This window comes from Schistocerca americana, chromosome 1, assembly GCF_021461395.2.
Source record: "Schistocerca americana isolate TAMUIC-IGC-003095 chromosome 1, iqSchAmer2.1, whole genome shotgun sequence".
Taxonomy (NCBI): domain Eukaryota; kingdom Metazoa; phylum Arthropoda; class Insecta; order Orthoptera; family Acrididae; genus Schistocerca; species Schistocerca americana.
This window is the reverse complement of record NC_060119.1, coordinates 239,092,036-239,113,622: the sequence shown is the minus strand read 5'-3', so window position 1 is coordinate 239,113,622 and position 21,587 is coordinate 239,092,036. Positions and strand designations below refer to the sequence as shown.

Sequence of the window (21,587 nt, the reverse complement as noted above, 5' to 3'; positions counted from 1 at the left end):
GAAAGACCTTCAGGAAAGACTTCCTAACACTTACATTTATATTAGATGTTGTTTTTTTGGAAATTGATTACTTACTATTGCATTTTATTTCCTTTCTACTTCGGCTATTACCAGTTATTCTGCAGCCCAAACAGCAAATCTCAAGCACCACATTTAGTGCCTCGTTTCCTAATCTGTTTCCCTCAGCTTGGCTTTATTTAATTCGACTACATTCCATGACCCTTGTTTCACTTTTATTGATGTTCATTTTAAGCCCCTTTTCAAGCCACTATCCATCCTGTACAACTGCTGTTCGAAGACTTTTGCATTCTCTGACAAAATTACAGTGTTATCGGCAAAAGTCAAAGTTTTTGTGTATTGTTCCTGAACTTCAATTCGCATTCCAAATTTCTCCTTGGTTTCCTTCACGGCTTGTTCTGTGTACAGACTGAGTGACATCGGCGGCAGGCTGCAGCCATGTCTCACTCCATTGTCACCTACTGCTTCCCTTTCATGTCCTTCGACTCTTACAACTGCAATCTGGTTTCTGTACAAGGTGTAAATAATCTTTTGCTCCCTGCATTTTATCCCCGATACCTTGAAAATGTCAACGAATGTAGTTCAGTCGAAATTGTCCAAGGCTTACTTTACATCTATGAATGCCACGAAAGTATGTTTGTCGTTCTTCTACTTATCTACTACGATAAGTCGTTGGGTCTGTTATATGTATGTTTTATCTCATTCTGTGGGTAAATGTATTTTCACTTATATACTTTTCCAGTATTTCCAGTCATACATGATCCACGACTGGAGTTTCGATAGAACAAGTAGCGTACCTTATTTTAGAATAACGTAAATAAAAATATAGTTATAAAAATTAACTATTTTAATTTTTTTAAATTTGTGTATTTATTTGCTTCAATACATGTTTTTCGCACTTCTGTCACTGAATGTCAGTGTTTGGTTCGTTTTAAAATTTTGATGTTTGTTTCTACATTGTATGTTTGTGTTTAAATAAATAAACAATTACTTTTTTATTTAAATTTATTCAAGCCGTGTATCTCTCAACCCGCCAGTTTACTTTGATCACCCGTAATTCTGTTTCTGAGGGGACGTGAACAGGAACCATAGAGGAAACATTTTTTCAGTTGTTTGGTGGCTTAATCAAACTGCCTTTTAAGCACCTAGTGCCACCTGTCGGAAGTATTTTTGCCACGATTCGTTACTTTTCTTTGAACTTCCCTAATTCAAAAAAATTTGACAATGTTAATTTCTTCCTTGCTTGCACCTCAGGGAAAGTTAACACTCAACTTTATGCCCCCAGCGATTCATCTGCTTAATTAGTTATACATTAATTGCTCCTGGATCAATTTAATCAATAGCAGTATATTAATTGGTTTTAAATGATGAAAAGAAGAATTAATCTATTCAGTGCATACTTAAATGAACATGTATAAATGCTTATTTTTACTATGATGGACCCCCTGAGATCTCTTTAGCTACCGCAGGGTGTGTGGGTTCCCTTCAGGAGTATGTGTACCCTGTTGTGAAGCACTCGATAAGTTTTACCAGTGAAGGTACAACAGACAGCTTTCACACAGATGAATGAATGAACGGATATCTCGGTCGACTAATAGGCTAAAAAGAGTTACCGTTGAAAGAACGAATATATGGTTCAGTCGACTAAAAGTCTGTAGACTGCTTTCACTTGAAAACAAAAGAATGAATAATTTAGTCAATATGCAAAACTACAGCAGACTGTATTGACCATTGTCATTCGGTCGCTCCCACAGACTATTTTCACTGAAATAACGGATGGCTAAATCAGTCAATACGTAAAACTACAACCGAATGAGTAGCTGCGGTTATGAGCACTTTCGCGACGAAGTCCTTGGATAAAAGTTCTCGGTAAATCTGCCGCCTCCAATTCTAATAAGATCCAAAGCTTTGCATAACTCCCTCTGTCACTATCGTCAGGGGATGCCTGACTTCGTGAAACTGGCGAGGCTCCCATTTTATGCCAAAAAAGACGGCATCTGATTGTCTTAATTATTTAATCATGACGTTTTGAAAATGTCGCTTACTGATGTGGCGCCCTCTTTCCATTAGTCTGGTCCTTACTTTCTATTTTATTTATTTATTTACTTTTTGAATCTAGTGTTTCTTCACACATGCCCCCTAATTTTTTTCCTTTTACTTCAAGAAGAATTTTACGGCTTGCTTCGTTGAAACTGAAGGCGAGTAACCCATGCCGCAGTGCCGAGCAGTTGTATCACGTAACTACATCCTGTTTATTACAGCTTATGTGTGTGATTAACTGCTTTCAGCTGATAGTGGTCCATTGAAATCTTACATTAACTTCACTTTCTGCCGTAATGTATATCACCTTCAGACTTTTCGTAGCCTCTTTGTCACTAAGACAGGAATTTTCTGAATCCTAAGAAAAAGGAACCTTGTTTAAGAAATCTAACTCTGTGCTTAACTTATTCGTAATGTCCAAACTCTTGACTGAAGAGAACTCATCACTTCGCCGCAGAGTGAAAATTTTATTCTGACAACATTCATCAGAATGTGGCTAAGCCACGTCTCCGCTGTATCATTTGTTCAAGGAGTGGTAGACCCGCAAGTTTCGCAGGAGAGCTTCTGTGAAGTTTGGACGATAGGAGACGAGGTACCGGCAAAAGTAAAGCTGCAAGTCGTGCTTGGGTTTCTCAGTCGGCTGACAAAATACATGAATGTCGCAGGTGGGCGGTCCCCTAAAACAACGGGGGTGCCTATTGACAAAGATCCCACAATCCAAAATTTGGAGGTGCCGTTCAATAAGCAGTTTTCGCCGCACAGCGGTAGCTACGTACCGCCGACTACTACACCAGACACGCGCTGTGTTGCAGAGCAACAAACTGCGTCGAATTGACATGCTCCTACGAACACGTTACGTCAACACGTCTCAAAAATGAACCCTTTCGCGGACGTCCTTCCCTTGACGGTTCCGATGGCCGATAGATTTCAAGTAGCATATGGACATTCCGTGCCGGCCAGTGTGGTCGAGCGGTTCTAGGCGCTACAGTCTGGAACCGCCGACCGCTACGGTCGCAGGTTCGAATCCTGTATCGGGCATGGATGTGTGTGATGTCCTTAGGTTAGTTAGGTTTAAGTAGTTCTAAGTTCTAGGGGACTGATGATCTTAGAAGTTAAGTCCCATAGTGCTCAGAACCATTTGAACCATTTTGGACAATCCGTGAGCGCCGGTCTCTTTTTTGAAGTCTGATACGCCACCCTAACACTGCTGCAGCGGGTGGGCGGTATCGTTTAATTCGTGTCTATAACCGTGTGCGAGAGCTGTACCTAAACACTGGGTCGCAGGTGGACCTCTGCACTCGCCGGTCTAACGGGCACCATGATAGCTGAAGTGGCACTGTGCTCTCTAGATCTACCGGTTTCTGTGGAACATGTTTCACCGCCACTCACCCACATCAGAAAGTTCTTGATTGACCTCATTTACTTACCAGTGGACCTTCCTATTATCGCCTTTACTAACAGAAACAACCCATCAATACGGTTGCTCAACGGCACCCCGATGTTGGCTGGAACACGGTGTGACGTACGGCCCAAATGGTTCAAATGGCTCTGAGCACTATGGGACTTAACTTCTGAGGTCATCAGTCTCCTAGAACTTAGAACTACTAAAACCTAACTAACATAAGGACATCACACACATCCATGCCCGAGGCAGGATTCGAACCTGCGACCGTAGCGGTCGCGCGGTTCCAGAGTGACGTACGGCCTACTCGCCTTTCCTACCTACGTCGGTGCGTTCGTTGTGGAACGTGGCTGTGAACGGGAAGTTCGCTACTCGTCAGCGGCTACAGTCCATTCATCTGACGGACGACCCTGTGTGTCTGAGGTGCTCATTCGTTGATTTGAATGCGCACCGCCTGACCCGTGACGCGACTGGCGGTTGCTGGCTGCACACGCCGGCATTACTGTTGCGTAGATTGCCGGAGTCTGTCTGATGATATACTGCACCCCGTTAACTCGCTAAAAGGCATGGCCCTCTACTAAATATTTCGTGATGCACACACTAGTTTTGGTCCATGCTGATGGGGACACACGCGGCTTCCAGCCGCCACCCGAAGTACAGGACCCACTCCACTAGTTATTTAGGTTCTTTATTCGCGGACCCACGTGTTCATTGGAGCTTTCCAGGCACGAGACGCTGTTACAGAAGAAGATATCTAGAGCACATTGATCCCCTACGGATGGAATAGGGGGTGAACCCCTACCAACAGACGAGAAGACGGCTCAGACGCTCGTCACGGCAGTCGTGACGGCGGGATAGCCAGGCCTCGGGTGTCAGCCGGTGCCCTACCCACCGTCCTGCTCTGGGAGGTTCCCTTTCAAGAAGACAAAACAAACAAGACGAAAACAAAAGTCAGTTAAACGCAATTATGCGGTGACAGAGATCCTGAGTTCGGGTTCGAGTATCGGTCCGGGGGACAGTTTTAATCTGCCAGGAAGTTTCATATCAGCGCACACTTCACTGCAGAGAGAAAATTTCATTGTGGAGTATGACAGCAGTCAAGCACGCGCAAAAGCAGTAATAAGCAACGCGTAGTGATGTGATGTAGCCCCTCGGCCACTTCGGCATGGGTTCCTCGTCTTCTGTTCCAACAAAGTAGGTCCTAAAATTCTTCTTAAGACAAAAGGAATGAAGCTAGGGGGTGTGCGTGAAGAAACACGAAATACGAGAAAATAAGGACCGCGCTAGTGTCAATACAGTGAGTTCGTGCACTCTATCCAGTGTTTGTCAACTGCACCCTTCCATGCATCGCTAAGTGCGTAACCGGTGTCTGTATTAAAATTTTTATCACAGACTCCTAATAGTCCGGAACACGGGATGTTACGTAAATACAAGATTATGTTTGACTGTACGAGTATTGCGTGCCCGTGCTTCACTGACGTCTCTGTTCACTGTAATAAGTTTAATGTCTGTGTTTTGCGACCGCACCGCAAAACCGTGCGATTAGTAGACGAAAAGACGTGCCTCTCCAATGGGAACCGAAAACATTTGATCGCAAGGTCATAGGTCAACCGATTCCCCCGCAGGAAAACACGTCTGATATATTCGATACGACACTGGTGACGGCATGTGCGTCACATGACAGGAATATGTCGTCGACCCACCTAACTTGTACACTTGGCGAATGGGTAAAAAGATTCTTCTACCTTGCCCGATTTAGGTTTTCTTGTGGATGTAATAATCGCTCCCAAAAAAGTGATGGAAACATAAGAGTTTGTCACATAAACTAGAACAAATGAATGCTACAGTTTCACAGTCGCACAGTTTTCCCTGTGCTCTGTCAAAACATATATTCTAACAACGGAACATCACCATCGCACCCCCCTCAGATTTAGTTATAAGTTGGCACAGTGGATAGGCCTTGAAAAACTGAACACAGATCAATCGAGTAAACAGGAAGAAGTTGTGTGGAACTATGAAAAAAATAAGCAAAATACACAAACTGAGTAGTCCATGTGGAAGATAAGCAACATCAAGGATAGTGTGAGCTCAGGAGCGCCGTGGTCCCGTGGTTAGCGTGAGCAGCTACAGAACGAGAGGTCCTTGGTTCAAGTCTTCCCTCGAGTGAAAAGTTTAATTTTTTACTTTCAGACAATTATTATCTGTCTGTCCGTGCGACCGATGCGAGGTAACTGCGCCATAGTATGGGGACGCTACACCTAAACAAACCTCGAAACACACGACGTCAGTCGACTACAGCGCACAGAAGTATTTCTGCTAACGAGGCTCCCTGGCTGGCAGTTGACTGTTAGCCACTTTGGACGAGAGTGCATTAAATACGTGAGATGTATTCCGTGGGCAATATGAATCCAGCAAATACAGCTCGCGACTTCAATAACAAGGTCAATGAATATTTTCCTGTGGAGGAATCGACTGACCTATGACCTTGCGATCAAATGTTTTCGGTCTCCATTGGAGAGGCACGTCCTTTCGTCTACTAATTGTACGGTTTTGCGGTGCGGTCACAAAACACAGACACTAAACGTATTGCAGTGAACAGAGACGTCAATGAACGAATGGACAGATCATAACTTTGCGAAAATAAAGAAAGTAAACTTTTAACGTGAGGGAAGACTTGAACCAAGGACCTCTGGTTCTGCAGCTGCTCACGCTAACCACGGGCGCGCCTGAGCTCACACTGTCCTTGATGTTGCCAATGTTGCGTATGGACTACTCAGTTTGTATATTTTGCTTATTTTTTCATAGTTCCACACAACTTCTTCCTGTTTTCTCGACTGATTTGTGTTCAGTTTTTCAAGACCTATCCACTGTGCCAACTTATAACTGAATCTGAGAGGGGTGCTATGGGGAGGTTCCCTTGGAAGTATAACTCTGTGATAAAAACAGGAACCACACTGGTGCTACGGTCGCAGGTTCGAATCCTGCCTCGGGCATGGATGTGTGTGATGTCCTTAGGTTAGTTAGGTTTAAGAAGTTCTAAGTCGAGGGGACTGATGACCTCAGACGTTAAGTCCCATAGTGCTTGGAGCCATTTGATATGTGGAGACATCGGTTATGAGCTGTACGATAGTCAGACATGGCCTCTGTCGACGACGACGGAGGTAGTCGTCGAAAGCTTGGAATTGTATCCGAACTTGACGCAGCTCTTCGCCTGCGCAGGTGCTGCACGGCGCGCCGTCCAAGTCGCAGCTGCAGTGCCCCGAGTGCGGCGCGGTGGTGTCTAAGCGGGCGCTGCGCTCGCACCTGCGCGTGCACACGGGTGAGCGGCCGTTGTGGTGCGCCGACTGCGGCGGCGAGTACCCCAGCCGTGCCGCGCTGCTGGCGCACCAGCAGCGCGCGCACTCCAAGTTCGCGGCGGCCCCGGTCGCGCCGTGCGCCGTTTGCGGCTTCCGCGCCGCCAACGCCGTCACCATGCGGCGGCACGCGCGCCTCCACGCGCCCCGACCCAGGAACTTCGTCTGCGCCAAGTGCGGCAAGGCCTTCTACGACAAGTGAGTACGCCAGCCTGGCTGCGGGCATTCATTACAGCATTAAGACCATCAAACTTGTTTGTCAAATTCTTTGTCTGCTATCCACAGGTTTGTCAAACAAGCGCTGACGTATCAAAAATGTTTGTCAAATGTAACCGCGTTTTTGAAGCAGCAGTCGCTAAGTACGAGGGTCACTCCAAAACAAATGCACACTATTTTTTTAAAAATCCATCTTTTATTCTACATGTTTGAAAGTTTTACAGTGTGTAGATACATCCCTTAGGAACAATATTTTCATTTCTCCACATAATTTCCATCCCTCTCAACTGCCTTACGCCATCTTGGGACCAGCGCCTGCATACCTGCACGGCAAAACTCTGGACCAACCTGTTGGAGCCACTGTTTGGCAGCGTGCACAAGGGAGTCATCATCTCCAAACCTTGTTCCACGAAGAGAGTCTTTCAGTTTCCCAAAGAGATGATAGTCACATGGAGCCAGGTCAGGACTGTAAGGCAGGTGTTTCAGTGTTGTCCACCCGAGTTTTGTGATCGCTTCCATGGTTTTTTGACTGACATGTGGCCGTGCATAGTCGTGCAACAGCAAAACATCCTGCTTTTGCCGATGTGGTCGAACACGACTCAGTTGAGCTTGAAGTTTCTTCAGTGTGCCGGCCGCGGTGGTCTAGCGGTTCTAGGCGCTCAGTTCGGAGCCGCGCGACTGCTACGGTCGCAGGTTCGAATCCTGCCTCGGGCATGGATGTGTGTGATGTCCTTAGGTTAGTTAGGTTTAAGTAGTTCTAAGTTCTAGCGGACTGATGACCATAGATGTTAAGTCCCATAGTGCTCAGAGCCATTTGAACCATTTTTTTTCTTCAGTGTCGTCACATATGCATCAGAATTTATGGTGGCTCCAATTGGCATAATGTCCACAAGCAAGAGTTCTTCAGAATCGAAAAACACTGTAGCCATAACTTTTCCAGCTGAAGGAGTAGTTTTGAATTTTTTTTCCTTGGGTGAATTTGCATGATGCCACTCTATTGATTGCCTCTTCGTCTCTGGTGAAAAATGATGGAGCCATGTTTCATCACCTGTCACAAGAAATTCATCTCCACCATTCTCGTACTGTTCGCTGCATACCGTTTTCTTTGTTTCTTTGTGAGCCACTGTCAACATCGTGGGAACCCACCTGGCACAAACCTTTTTTAATGCCATCACTTTCAGTATTCTGCAAACACTTCCTTCTCCTATCCCAACGTAGCGTGACAATTCGTTTACTGTGATGCGTCTGTCAGCAGTCACCAATTCGTTAACTCTCTGCACATTGTCTGGAGTGTGTGCAGTACGAGGTTTGCCGCTGCGAGGACAATCATCAATATTGCCGTGCCCGCTTTCATCACGTTACCTGCTTGCCCATCGACTAACTGTACTGCGATCGACAGCAGCATCTCCATACACCTTTTTCAACCTCTTGTGGATGTTTCTCACTGTCTCGTTTTCACAGCACAGGAATTCTATGACAGCACGTTGTTTCTGACGAACGTCAAGTGTAGCAGCCATCTTGAAGACATGCTGTGACGGCACCACTCACGGGAACAGGTTGAACTCAGTTTGAAAACAAGCGGGAAGGATTTATCTACATACTATAAAACTTTCACACATGCAAAATGAAAACTGTATTTTTACAAAAATAGTGTGCATTTCTTTTGGAGTGACCCTCTTATTTCGACCAGACTTGTGCTGTGCCAAAACTACACGTCAGTAGTTTTAGTACCCTACACAAATGACGTAGAAAATGGTAGGATTACCGGTAGTATTGGTACAATGGTTGGAAAAGAAATATAAACGAACACGTATGATAGAAAATGGGTGCCGATGACTTCTCATTCTCTTTTTGTTTTTTTTCTGCTTTTTTTTGGTTGTTTGTTTTCATGTAATTAGAACTGCACGTCGTTCAGTGTTAGTTCATTGTGTATCTTACATCCTTAAAGAATATAAATTGCATTTTAAACCTAATAAAAATTAGGTGATCACGTAACTTTTACGCTTTTGTGCAACCAAAGCAATTACTTTTGATGCATGTACTGTTTACTTGCACAAACATAAGAGCATAAATATTTATTGTTATTTCGTACTCAATAGAATGTTCTCGTCACTATGAAAAGCAAGAGTTGATAAATGCAAAAGCTTTGTATCAATAACAGAAACATTAGTTCGTCGAAATATTGAAGCGATGTTTGATATATTTTGGTTTTGCGTTCTTTTTTAATTTTTTTGTTGAGGAGATTGCGTTTTTTCTAGCGCTACATGATAATTTGTATCTTTTTTTCCTTATTTTTACTACAACATCCATCTGTTTCATATTATGAATCAACAATTTTCGTATAAAATCTGTATCAAACCTTGATAGTTTCAGTTTCGCTAAAAATTCTCTTTATTCTTCAATAACAGACATTAGGTTAAGTTTTCAGAACAAAAATGTTCCGTTGGTTACTTGGCCCTTTGCATATTCTCACTCAGTTTCTAGACTGTTCACTACTTTCAGCTTTTGGCGAATTCTAGTAAGAGACTGGTCGCATAGAAACAGATCGTTATGACGTAACGCCTGATAGGTATGCAACACACTCAGCGCACAGGTAACACAATACGACCTTAACTGACAGAAGCTACTAGGAAAGCTATCATAGTCTACGCATACTTATGGCAGTCTACAGAAGCTAACAGTAGTTTTACAACTCCGATTTTGATGGCAGTGGGAATGACTACCAATGCAGACGAGACATTTCTTGTATTGAATTTTGCACTGTGTATAAATAATAAAAAGAAAAAAAATGACGCTGGTCCAGAGACTGGTTGAAATTGAGATAGAAATATACTCCTGAAAATCTAAAGAAATTTCTTTAAAATGTCACATCGGGGTAACATATACACTTTCTGATCAAAAGTATCCAGACACCCGTATGTTGTGCGGAATTGACTGCTAGGTATCACAAGAGGCGGACCAGCCAGTATAACAGAAAGCGGGGAGTGTTGTTTTGTCAGCAGAGAATCGGTAGCATTGGTCGGTTTTGAGGGCTCAGTGACTTCGAACATGGACAGTGTCACCTGAGTAACAAATCCATCACGGACCTTTGAACACTTCTAAGGCTGCCTGAATCAGTTGTTGGTGATATGACTGCGAAGTGAAAACGCGAAGGAACAACCACAACTAAACGAAGACCACGCAGTGGTCGAGCAGCTCCTCATAAGCCACAATTTTCTGTGGTCCACGCCTTGCGACAGTTGAGGTAGTGTAAAAAGCCATGCCACTGGACAGTGGATGACGAAATTGAATGACTTGAGTGATGAATCACGCTGAACTCCATGGAAATCCGATGGAAGGATTTTGGTTTAACGAATGCTTGGAGAACAGTACCCGCCATCATGTGAAGTGTCAATATCGAAGTACAGAGGAGATGGTTTTACGGCATGTGCATATTTTTCTCGGTTAGGGTGTGGGGCTCTTATTGAGCTTAAGAAAACGCTAAATGGGGAAGAATATGAACACATTTTACAGGATTGTGTACAGTAGAGGAACAGTTCACATACCATGATTGTTTGTATCAGCATGAGAATGCACCCTGTCATAAAGCATCTGTGAGGCTGTGGTTCGTGGACGTAACAGTCCTGGAATGAACTGATCTGCACAGAGTCCCGTCTTGAACCCCAAGGAATACATTTGGGACGAGTCAGAACGTCAACTGCGCTCCAGATCACAGCGTACAACGTTAGTACGTTCTCTGGTGACGACTCCTGAGGAACAATGGGCTACCATTCCATCACAGACATTTAGCACCTAGAACGATTTCTACCCATCTTCGATTAACACCTTCTCCTCAATGGTCAGGTTGAAACCGAGCCAGTGCTAGTTTGTACAGAGTGGGCATCAGTTAATTAAATTTGTAAGTTGATACACAATTGAATCAGTCAAGAACTATTGGAGATAGTCAAATAACAACCACTTAACTAGTGGAGAGTTATGTCCCAGATTAGCGTTTGATTAAATTAAAATTAAGAACAGTCATATTAACACACTAAATAAAATACTAAAAATCAAATAGTCACTGATAATGAATTAGCTCTGAAGAAGCCAGACTGGAAAGTTGGATGGAGTGCACTAACAAGGGGACCCTCCATACTGTAAATCACGGATTTGATGCGCTTCACATATGCTGTAGAGCTACTTACCCTGAGTACCTGGCTATCCGTTTTGTTTTTTAGCGACGGGCCTTTGTATCTGAGAAAATCGATTTTGAAGTTCATTACGGGCTTTGCATACCCGTAACATTACATATATTCCAACAAGTCTGCGTAGCGTAGTGGTAAAGGTTCACGGATACTGCGTTGGAGGTACCATGTTCGAATCCTGCTCCCATTTTTTTTATTTATGCAAGAACCGTTCGGAAAATTTGGTCCTAACGTTCAAAAACGCGTAGACGAATTAACTCGGAAGTACAGAAATGTAGTCGTGTTCTGCACAAAATTCGGGAAGTTCACGAAACTGGTGTATGAAGAATTTTCGCGTTCTGTAATTCTTCCGTATGTGGAATAGAAACATTTTTTCTACATTATCGATTCGTGGGGAGGGCAAACCGGTTCAACATTATACAATCATCTATTCACTGATGACAGGAAAGCGAGCACCTGCACCCTAAAAGTGTCCCATCAAAGTGCACTCCTTATTGCCAGCCCTGCGATGTCTGTTTTTACCGACAGGTGAAAATCTTCACGAAAATTATTCTGAATGTTCTCGACTTGCTGAAAGACAATAGAGAGATCGCTTCTAGGGAAGATTCGATAAAATTACATTCGCTAACTCTACATCAATTCAGCGCACCTAATTTTGAAAGCATGATTAGATACGCATTGTTCGTATCGAAATTAGCGGATGAAAGAGAAATCTTTTTGAATGCAAAAGAATTGTGTTTCCCGGTATCGCTCTGAAAGAAACCGTGCGCCTGCAGGAACGTTGCTTTCATAAGATGAGCGTGGTGCTGCGAAAATTTGTGCTTTGGTTGTTTCTAATCACCCACAATATTGATCTGGCACATCAAGCAATGTGGACGATGAAAAATAAGATTTTGCAATATTGTATGACAGAAAACATTAATAACTGAATATATCTTTATAATTTCGCACACCTTACATTGTGTTGATATTCTTTGAAATAAAATTGAAAAATTCGGTCGATTTTTCAAAAAAAAAAAAAAAGTACACGAGCAGGATTAGAACACGGTACCTCCAACGCGGTAGCCGTGAACTTTTACCACTGCGCTACGCTGACAGGCTCGGAATATACCTAACGTTACGCATATACAGTTCGCGCAATGAACTTCAAAATCATCGATTTTTCTCAAAAACCAAGACCTATCGCTAAAAAAACCGAATAGCCAGCTACTCAGGGTAAGTGCCTCTAAAACATATTTGAAGCGCATCAAAATCCATGATTCACAGTATGGAGGGTCCTCTTGTAAGTTACGTTGAGATCACAGTGTAGAAACCAGGGAGCATTTCTCAAATCCTTCTGACAAGGGAACCTCCCCATCGCACCCCCCTCAGATTTAGTTATAAGTTGGCACTGTGGATAGGCCTTGAAAAACTGAACACAGATCAATTGAGAAAACAGGAAGAAGTTGTGTGGAACTGTGAAAAAATAACCAAAATATACAAACTGAGTAGTGCATGGGCAAGATAGGCAACATCATGGACAGTGTGAGCTCAGGAGCGCCGTGGTCCCGTGGTAGCGTGAGCAGCTGCAGAACGAGAGGTCCTTGGTTCAGGTCTTCCCTCGAGTTGAAAGTTTATTTTCTTTATTTTTGCATAGTTATTATCTGTCCGTTCATTGACGTCTCTGTTCACTGTAATAAGTTTAGTGTCTGTGTTTTGGGACCGCATCGCAAAACCGTGCGATTAGTAGACGAAAGGACGTGCCTCTCCAATGGGAACCGGAAACATTTGGTCGCAAGGTCATAGGTCAACCGATTCCCCCACAGGAAAACAAATCTGATATATTCTATACGACACTGGTGACGGCATGTGCGTCACATGACAGGAATATGTTGTTGACCCACCTAACTTGTACACTTGGCGAATGGGTAAAAAGATTCTTCTACCTTGACCGATTTAGGTTTTCTTGTGGATGTGATAATCACTCCCAAAAAAGTGATGAAAACATAAGAGTTTGTCACATAAACTGAAAATAAAAAATTAAACTTTTCACTCGATGAAAGATTTGAACCAAGGACCTCTCGTTACGCAGCTGCTCACGTTACCACGGGACCACGGCGCTTCTGAGCTCACAGTGTCCTTAATGTTGCCTATATTACCCATGGACTACCCAGATTGTATATTTTGCTTACTTTTTCACGGTTCCACACAACTTCTTCCTGTTTTCTCAATTGATCTGTGTTCAGTTTTTCAAGGCCTATCCACTGTGCCAACTTATAACTAAATCTGAGGGGGGTGCGTGGGGAGGTTCCCTTGTGAGAAAGAACATGTGCGGTGGGGCAAGTATAGGTTATGTACAAAGATATGTTTACATGTAACATATCAATTGTAAGTAGCCTGTACTACGCACGTTCGGCACATACAGAACAACAGATGGATGCATTAGTAGGACAGAAGATGAGCGTAAGTGAAAACCACAACCATATAGCTGTAAATATAAATAGCTAGATTGAACTGAGCTGCCAACAATCACTACATATCTCATATCTAAGTGTGTATAATTAAATATTTTTGTTTCTATTGTAGACCACTGAAGATGCCTAGCGTGAATAGGCGAAACGTTTTTGGTACACACAAATCAGTTCAGTGGAAAAATAGGGAATTTTCTTATCTACATGATAATTTGTACATATTGTTTTTATTTTTTTATGCTTGCTGTCCTGACGTAGTGACAGTAAGGGATTTGCGGCTCACTAACAAGTCTGTACGCCCCTGCTTTACACCATATAGTCTGGAGACGTTTCTTCCACAAACGATAGAGTTCACCAAAACTTTTAACAAATAGTCAAGAGAAATTAAAAAGTAAAAAAAAAGTCTTATTTCTCGTTAATAATTGAAACAGGAGCCGAAATTTCACATACTGACCTTTTTTAAGAGGATACACGTTATATTTCGAATTGTTACCAGTGTCCAGAAATCGAGACACAAGGAAATCCGTGTAAGGATTATGCAGAACGAGTCATGACATTCCAAAAAATCGGAGCTTCACGCTTGGCCTGGACACGCGCAGTCGGAAGGGCAACCGTGGGCAGTGCGGAAGTGGTGGGCGTTACAGGCAGGCGATCGGTGCGCTATGTGGGAAATGCCAAGCACTGGAGCGGAAGTGCCGTTCTAAACTGAACCCTACGCTCATATTTTTCTGCAAATATTAAGTGGAGCATCCCTACGCCCACACCTGCATCGTAACCATTCAAAAACATCTACTGACTCCCCTGCTTTGGTGAAATTCCGCTGGAAGCAACAAGAGAAGCGATTTATTTTCACCTGGCTTGTTAACAATTTCGAACTTTCTGAGAAGCGTCACGAGGGACGAATTTTGAGGAAAAAATACATTTCTCTTGTTGCTATGTTAAAATTTGCTTTCTTTGCCAAAACGCACCGGAGTTTACGAATGTCACTTCACTAACATGTTTATCAAGTGAGAAACTAACAAGGGAACCTCCCCATCGCACCCCCACCCCCCCCCCCCCCCCCTCAGATTTAGCTATAAGTTGGCACAGTGGCTAGGCCTTGAAAACCTGAACATGGATCAATCGAGAAAACAGGAAGAAGTTGTGTGGAACTATGAAAAAAATAAGCAAAATATACAAACTGAATAGTCCATGTCCGAGATGGGCAACATCAAGAATAGCGTGAGTTCAGGAGCGCCGTGGTCCCGTGGTTAGCGTGAGAAGCTGCGGGAAAAGAGGTCCTTGGTTCAAGTCTTCCCTCGAGTGAAAAGTTTACTTTCTTTATTTTCGCAAAGTTATGATCTGTCCGTTCGTTCACTGACGTCTCTGTTCACTGTAATAAGTTTAATGCCTGTGTTTTGGGACCGCACCGCAATACCATGCGATTAGTAGACGAAAGGACGTGCCTCTCCAATGAGAACCGAAAACATTTGATCGCAAGGTCATAGATCAACCGATTTCCCCACAGGAAAACACGTCTGATATATTCTATACGACACTGGTGACGGCATGTGCGTCACATGACAGGAATATGTCGTCGACCCACCTAACTTGTACACTTGGCGAATGGGTAAAAAGATTCTTCTACCTTGCCCGATTTAGGTTTTCTTGTGGATGTAATAATCGCTCCCAAAAAAGTGATGGAAACATAAGAGTTTGTCACATAAACTGCAACAAATGAATGCAACAGTTTCACAGTCGCACAGTTTTCCCTGTGCTCTGTCAAAACATATGTTTTTAACGTTTTCAAATCCTGCGTATGTCCAAGCAAATCTGAACATGTCCTGGAATTTTGGAGAGCGAAGTCGATATTGTGTCCCCATACTACGACGCAGTTACCTCGCATCGGACGGACGGACGGACGGACAGATAATAATTGTCTGAAAATAAAAAATTAAACTTTTCACTCGAGAGGAGACTTGAATCAAGGACCTTTCGTTCAGCAGCTGCTCACGCTAACCACGGGACCACGGCGCTCCTGAGCCCACGCTATCCTTGATGTTGCCTTTCTTGCGCATGGACTACTCAGTTGTATATTTTGCTTATTTTTTTCATAGATCCACACAACTTCTTCCTGTTTTCTCGATTGATCTGTGCTCAGTTTTTCAAGGCCTATCCACTGTGCCAACTTATAACTAAATCTGAGGGGGAGTGCGATGGGGAGGCTCCCTTGTAAGAGCAACTGAGATCAATAGCTTGTGAAAAAATACATCGTCGGTACAAATATTAACGTGTAATATCTTCACTAATGGTGAAATTCACAGCATTTCTCTTTGGACCAGTTATCGATATCCTTTAGAAATTACATTCCTTCTTCGAAAAAATCTGTACTTAGTGGAATAACACCAAGTTTCGCTTAGTACCCATATGAAAAAATACTCTCCTCATTACGTGGTCTTTTGCCAAAATCCCGTTTAGATATCCCAAAGCGTTTATGTGATACGAGGAATTTTATGGATATTTCATTTTGGCTTTATCGCTATCGCAGATGAGTGAGCTATATAAGATCAATTTTATCAAGACTGGTGACAGATAGAAGGAAGGAAGGAAAATTGGGTTCAGCATCACATCGACATCGAAGTCATTACAGACAGACCACAGACTCGGATTGTGTCAAAGGTAGGGAAAGAAATGAGCTGTGCACTTTCAAAGGGACCTGGAGCGATTTAGGGAAATCACGGGAAACCTAAAACTGGGGAGCAAAACAACGGTCTTCCTGAATGCAAGTCCAGTGTAGTAACCACTGTTCCATCTCGCTCGGTGGTGAGAGGTAGACCTCCATCCAAGTCTAACGAAAAATTCAATATTTTACCTGAGCTTCAAATAGCTCTGAGCACTATGGGACTTAACATCTGAGGTCATCAGTCCCCTAGAACTTAGAATTACTTAAACCTAACTAACGTAAAGACATCACACACATCCATGCCCGAGGCAGGATTCGAACCTTCGACCGTAGCAGTCGCGCGGTTCCGGACTGAAGCGCCTAGAACCGCTCGGCCAGCGCGGCGGGCTATTTTAGCTGAATTTCATAAACAACAACATATTGGGTGGGGCAAATAACAGTTCCAAGATACAAAGAAAGATGGTAGAGGAAAAGAAATATGGTACTAACTTGACTATAGCAGATGTTGCAAGTGACCACTATCTATCTCTTAGCACTTTTGGGCCCTGGTCAGCAATTTGCTGAAAGCAGGTCAAAGCTGGAATGCAGGAATTTCTGCAGTGTCATCCGATATGTTCTGCTGCAGTTCTTGTTGCGACTGACCTTAGACTTGCGAGCTCCCCATACAATATAATCACACACAGATCATTTAAGCTGGGTGGCCAGCTAAGGCCGCGAACAGACTGACCCCTGCCAACAACTCTCTCAGGTGTGAAGATTGCGTAAATGTGCTCCGTTGGTACGACCGGTTGCTCCATTCTGTTGGAAAATGATCACTTTCAGCATCTCCTATAGTCAGGTTAGTAATGTATTTCCTTCCCTCCGCTGTGTATTTTTTGCATCCTGAAACTCTGTTCTCTGGGCCATTTATATTGGCCCTACCCTGTTTTATGTAATATGCACCAAAAGCAAAATCATGTTGTTGTTGTTGTGGTCTTCAGTCCTGAGACTGGATTTGATGCAGCCCTCCATGCCACTCTATCTTGTGCAAGTTTCTTCATCTCCCAGTACCTACCGCAACCTACATCCTTCTGAATCTGCTTAGTGTATTCATCTCTTGGTTTCCCTCTACGATTTTTACCCTCCACGCTGCCCTCCAATACTAAATTGGTGATCCCTTGATGCCTCAGAACATGTCCTATCAACCGATCCCTTCTTCTAGTCAAGTTGTGCCACAAACTCCTCCCCACTTCTATTCAATGCCTCCTAATTAGTTATGTGATCTACCCATCTAATCTTCAGCATTCTTCTGTAGCACCACATTTCGAAAGCTGCTATTCTCTTCTTGTCCAAACTATTTATCGTCCATGTTTCACTTCCATACATGGCCCCACTCTATACAAATACTTTCAGAAACCGCTTCCTGACACTTAAATCTGTACTCGATGTTAACAAATTTCTCTTCTTCAGAAACGCTTTCCTTTCCATTGCCAGTCTACATTTTATATCCTCTCTACTTTGACCATCTAAGTTATTTTGCTCCCCAAGTAGCAAAAGTCCTTTACTACTTTAAGTGACTCATTTCCTAATCTAATTCCCTCAGCAGTATTTAAACTAATTTGAATTTCGTGCAGTGTCTTACTTAAATGCGAATATCACAATAACTTTGAGCATTAACGAAATAATGAACACTTCATCATGAAGCTGACATTCAATGCTACAAGTAACATACAAATGATTTTTTGAGCGGAATATTATCTGTAAAATCGTTTGACGAAGATGGCAGGGCGTCCACCTCGTTTCTGCTATCGCAACCTGTCGAAAGCGGGCAAAAAATGTCGGGCTCACCTTCTGAACAAACGAATGAACTTGCCCAGCGCATCGGACGAAAAGTGGACACTGCACATTAGCCACCGTATCCTGCGTGGACACTACGGTATGTAAAAAGTATCACCTCCAGCCCCCTGCTCCCCCACCCATCCCTACACCACTTGTAACGAGTCGTGCGATAGCTCGCGGCGTACAGATGTAATGGTGGAGAGCATTTTTTGGTTTTTGTTTTTCGGTACAGGCTGGACACCACAGCCATGAAGTTTGGGGAAGAGGCGACCGCGTCCCAAGGGCGCAGCGGCCAGAGACTGCAACGCCTTTGCGGCCGGCTAATGGCGGCGGGACGGATACAGAGTAATGGATGTTGCGTTTTATTTGCCTCGAGCATACTTAACGGCGCGCTGCCCGCGCTAATGTATCAGCTCGATTGCCGGCGCGTCTATAAGCTGCGAAGATCTAGCGATTTATTATTTTGCACATTAGGCCGTAAATAAGGAGACGCTTTAGCCCTGCCCTGCGCCGTGCCGTGCTGCCGCGCCCGCTATCGTTGCCACAAATTACGACGGCGGAAGAAAAGACTCGGCCAGATACTAATCGAAGTATCCCGTAGATTCTCCGCGGCTGACTCTAACTCTCGCTAAATGACGCTCCGGCGTGAACGGCTGGCGGTACGGGTGGTCATTAAAGCGGCGACTTGTGGGTGGGAGACCGCGTTCTAACGCGCGCCGCCCCCTCCGCCATGCACCGCTTTTACTTTCTGTCAAAGTGAGAGAGCGTAGGACGTAAACCACTTTTGGAAATTTAATTACGATTCACCATAGCTGCGCTACATACCAGATAAATGTCGTTTAATTATGTGTTGAACTCAAAGATTACCAGGAATATTTCAACTATTGCCACGCAATAATGGGTGTTGATCATGATGGTGTTGATGATGATCATGATGATGATGATGAGTTATCACGAGCACATGGTGGTCTTTACAGGTTGATCAAAGCAAGGGGACAATTTTGGCTTCCTATTACCTTCCCTCATTCTGTTATTAAAATCCGCCTACCAAAACACTTCTCTGTGTACTACGCAGATGTATGGACAATCAAGGAGGCATTGGAGCATATGAGTCTTCTTGGTGGATGGTAGCTTCTTGTCTGCACTGATTCTCTTAGTGCTCTGTTCCCAGAAGATAGGATATCTCAGATGGTCCAGCTCACTAACCACCTGCTGCTTAGGCACAAGAAAAACGTGGACTTCTGCTGGGTTCCTAGACAAATGGGAGTGGAAGGGAATGAGGAAGCTGACAGAACGGCGAAAGCAGGTTGCCAGGAAAATACCAGAGTTCACCGTAACGTCCTCCAACAGCAGGGCCAGCCACGGCGTGCCAAACGGCACGAGTGTGTAGTGCGTACGGGCTGCAGGCAATCCAAAGTTTGGCCTGTTTCGGAAGTTCTCGATACAGCACGACATTTGCCGGCCTGAGTGGCCGAGCGGTTCTAGGCGCTACACTCTGGAACCGCGCGACCGCTACGGCCGCAGGTTCGAATCCTACCTCGGGCATGGATGTGTGTGATGTCCTTAGGTTAGTTAGGTTTAAGTAGTTCTAAGTTCTAGGGGACTGATGACCTCAGAAGTAAAGTCCCATAGTGCTCAGAGCCATTTGAACCAGCACGACATTTCATTTAGTATTCCGGAGTGGCATTTTTCAGCCGGCCCAACCTCTGTTCACTTCGGCAGAGTCACAGCGCTGTTTTTTGCTCTTCGCTATTTGTTCATTGTATGACGGACGTCCACAGATCTAGTGGCTGTTTGCACAAAAAGAGGCAGTCTATCGATCTATCGTCACCAGGCTTTAGAAATGAATGTGAATGAAAGAAGAGAGGGATGAGAATTCTTAATATCTGTTGTGCAGTAGCATAATCGATATGTACTAAGTCTGCCCCGATAGCTGAGTGGCCAGCGTGACGGATTGCCGTCCTATGGGCCCGGGTTCGATTCCCGGCTGGGTCGAGGATTTTCTCCGCTCAGGGACTGGGTGTTGTGTTCATCATCATTTCATCCCCATCCGGCGCGCAGGTCGCCCAATGTGGCGTCGAATGTAATAAGACCTGCGCCAAGGCGGCCGCACCTGCCCCGCAAGGGGCCTCTCGGCCAATGACGCTTATCGCTCATTTCCATTTCCATCCATATGTACTGCAAATTTACTATGATACGACGTTACAGCACCATGCAGAGATAATTAAAAGACCTATGTTACAATGAAAGAGCAAAAGACTACGACTATCGGCAGATGTGCTTTGTTATTTTGTGCACCAAGAAACATGCAAAATTTCGCGGGCGTCGAGCACATGAAGAAACTGAATTTAATTTCTGCAGTCGCATGGTTTTTCCACAGTTGCAATACTTTTCGAGGAACTGAACGAAGAGTATGGAGATTTTTTATGTTACTGCAAAGTACGCTGATTAAGTCAAAGGCATGCCTGGAAAGGCTTTACTGGAAAGTACGTTGATTAAGTCAAGGAGCATGTCTGAAATGATTTTTCGCTTAAAAATCCGCTATTGTTTAATTTATGAAAGCAAATGGAGAGGAGGAACGAATATTAGAACATCCGGGACGGATTGCAGACTTTGTATTTTAAACGGACTTGAATGGGCACTGCAAGGTGAGAAATAACGTACTCCTGATATGATGCGGATGCATTTAAAAACAAAATCGCATTTCAGAAGGGACAATTCTAACAAGAAACACAATCCAGTTTTCTCAGCTCTCAGACGTTAAAGAAAATACGAAGTATGAAGTATTCATTGTGGCCTTTGTAAGAATTACAAGGACGGTTTTTCAAACGTGTTTGAGGACACTGCCAATATTACCTCTTTCTCGAATTGTTTGTTGAAAGCGACCCCGTGCTTGTGCAGATGTAACTGATGGATCCGGAATTTAATTCCCCTTTTGAAGACAAATCTTTTTAAGTCAAGACTGTCCAGGACACCCATATTGTCTTCCTCAGGCAGAGTTTCGACGTATCCATAGTGAGTATGGAAGTGTCATAACATATTTTGAACAAAATATGGGCCGGCTGGAGTGGCCGAGCGGTTCTAGACGCTACAGTCTGGAACCGCGCGATCGCTACGGTCGCAGATTCGAATCCTGTATCGGGCATGGATGATTGTGAAGTCCTTAGGTTAGTTAGGTTTAAGTAGTTCTAAGTTCTAGGGGACTGATGACCTTAGAAGTTAAGTCCCATAGTGCTCAGAGCCATTTGAACCATTATATGTATGTGGAAGGCTTTTTTACTATTGTGAAAGTAAATGAGTCACGATTACGTGGAAACCTGAATACGTAATTCTGTGATATTGTCTCCGTCTGTCTGTATGCCAACACTTCATACCAGATAAAAATTATATTAGGTCTTAAGAGTGTCATAAATAATAGTAACACTGAAAGATTCTTTCGGTTGT

The 21,587-nt window shown here is 43.8% G+C and overlaps 1 protein-coding gene across 1 annotated transcript in view; it reads left to right on the top strand.

The window, feature by feature from the left end:
* The window catches only part of LOC124622516 (zinc finger protein 236), an 846,219-nt gene that overhangs the window by 448,442 nt on the left and 376,190 nt on the right, over window positions 1-21,587 (top strand). Inside the window, exon 10 of the mRNA XM_047148276.1 lies at window positions 6,680-7,011. Coding sequence (XP_047004232.1) covers window positions 6,680-7,011 — 332 coding nt within the window. The remainder of the gene's footprint in view (window positions 1-6,679; window positions 7,012-21,587) is intronic.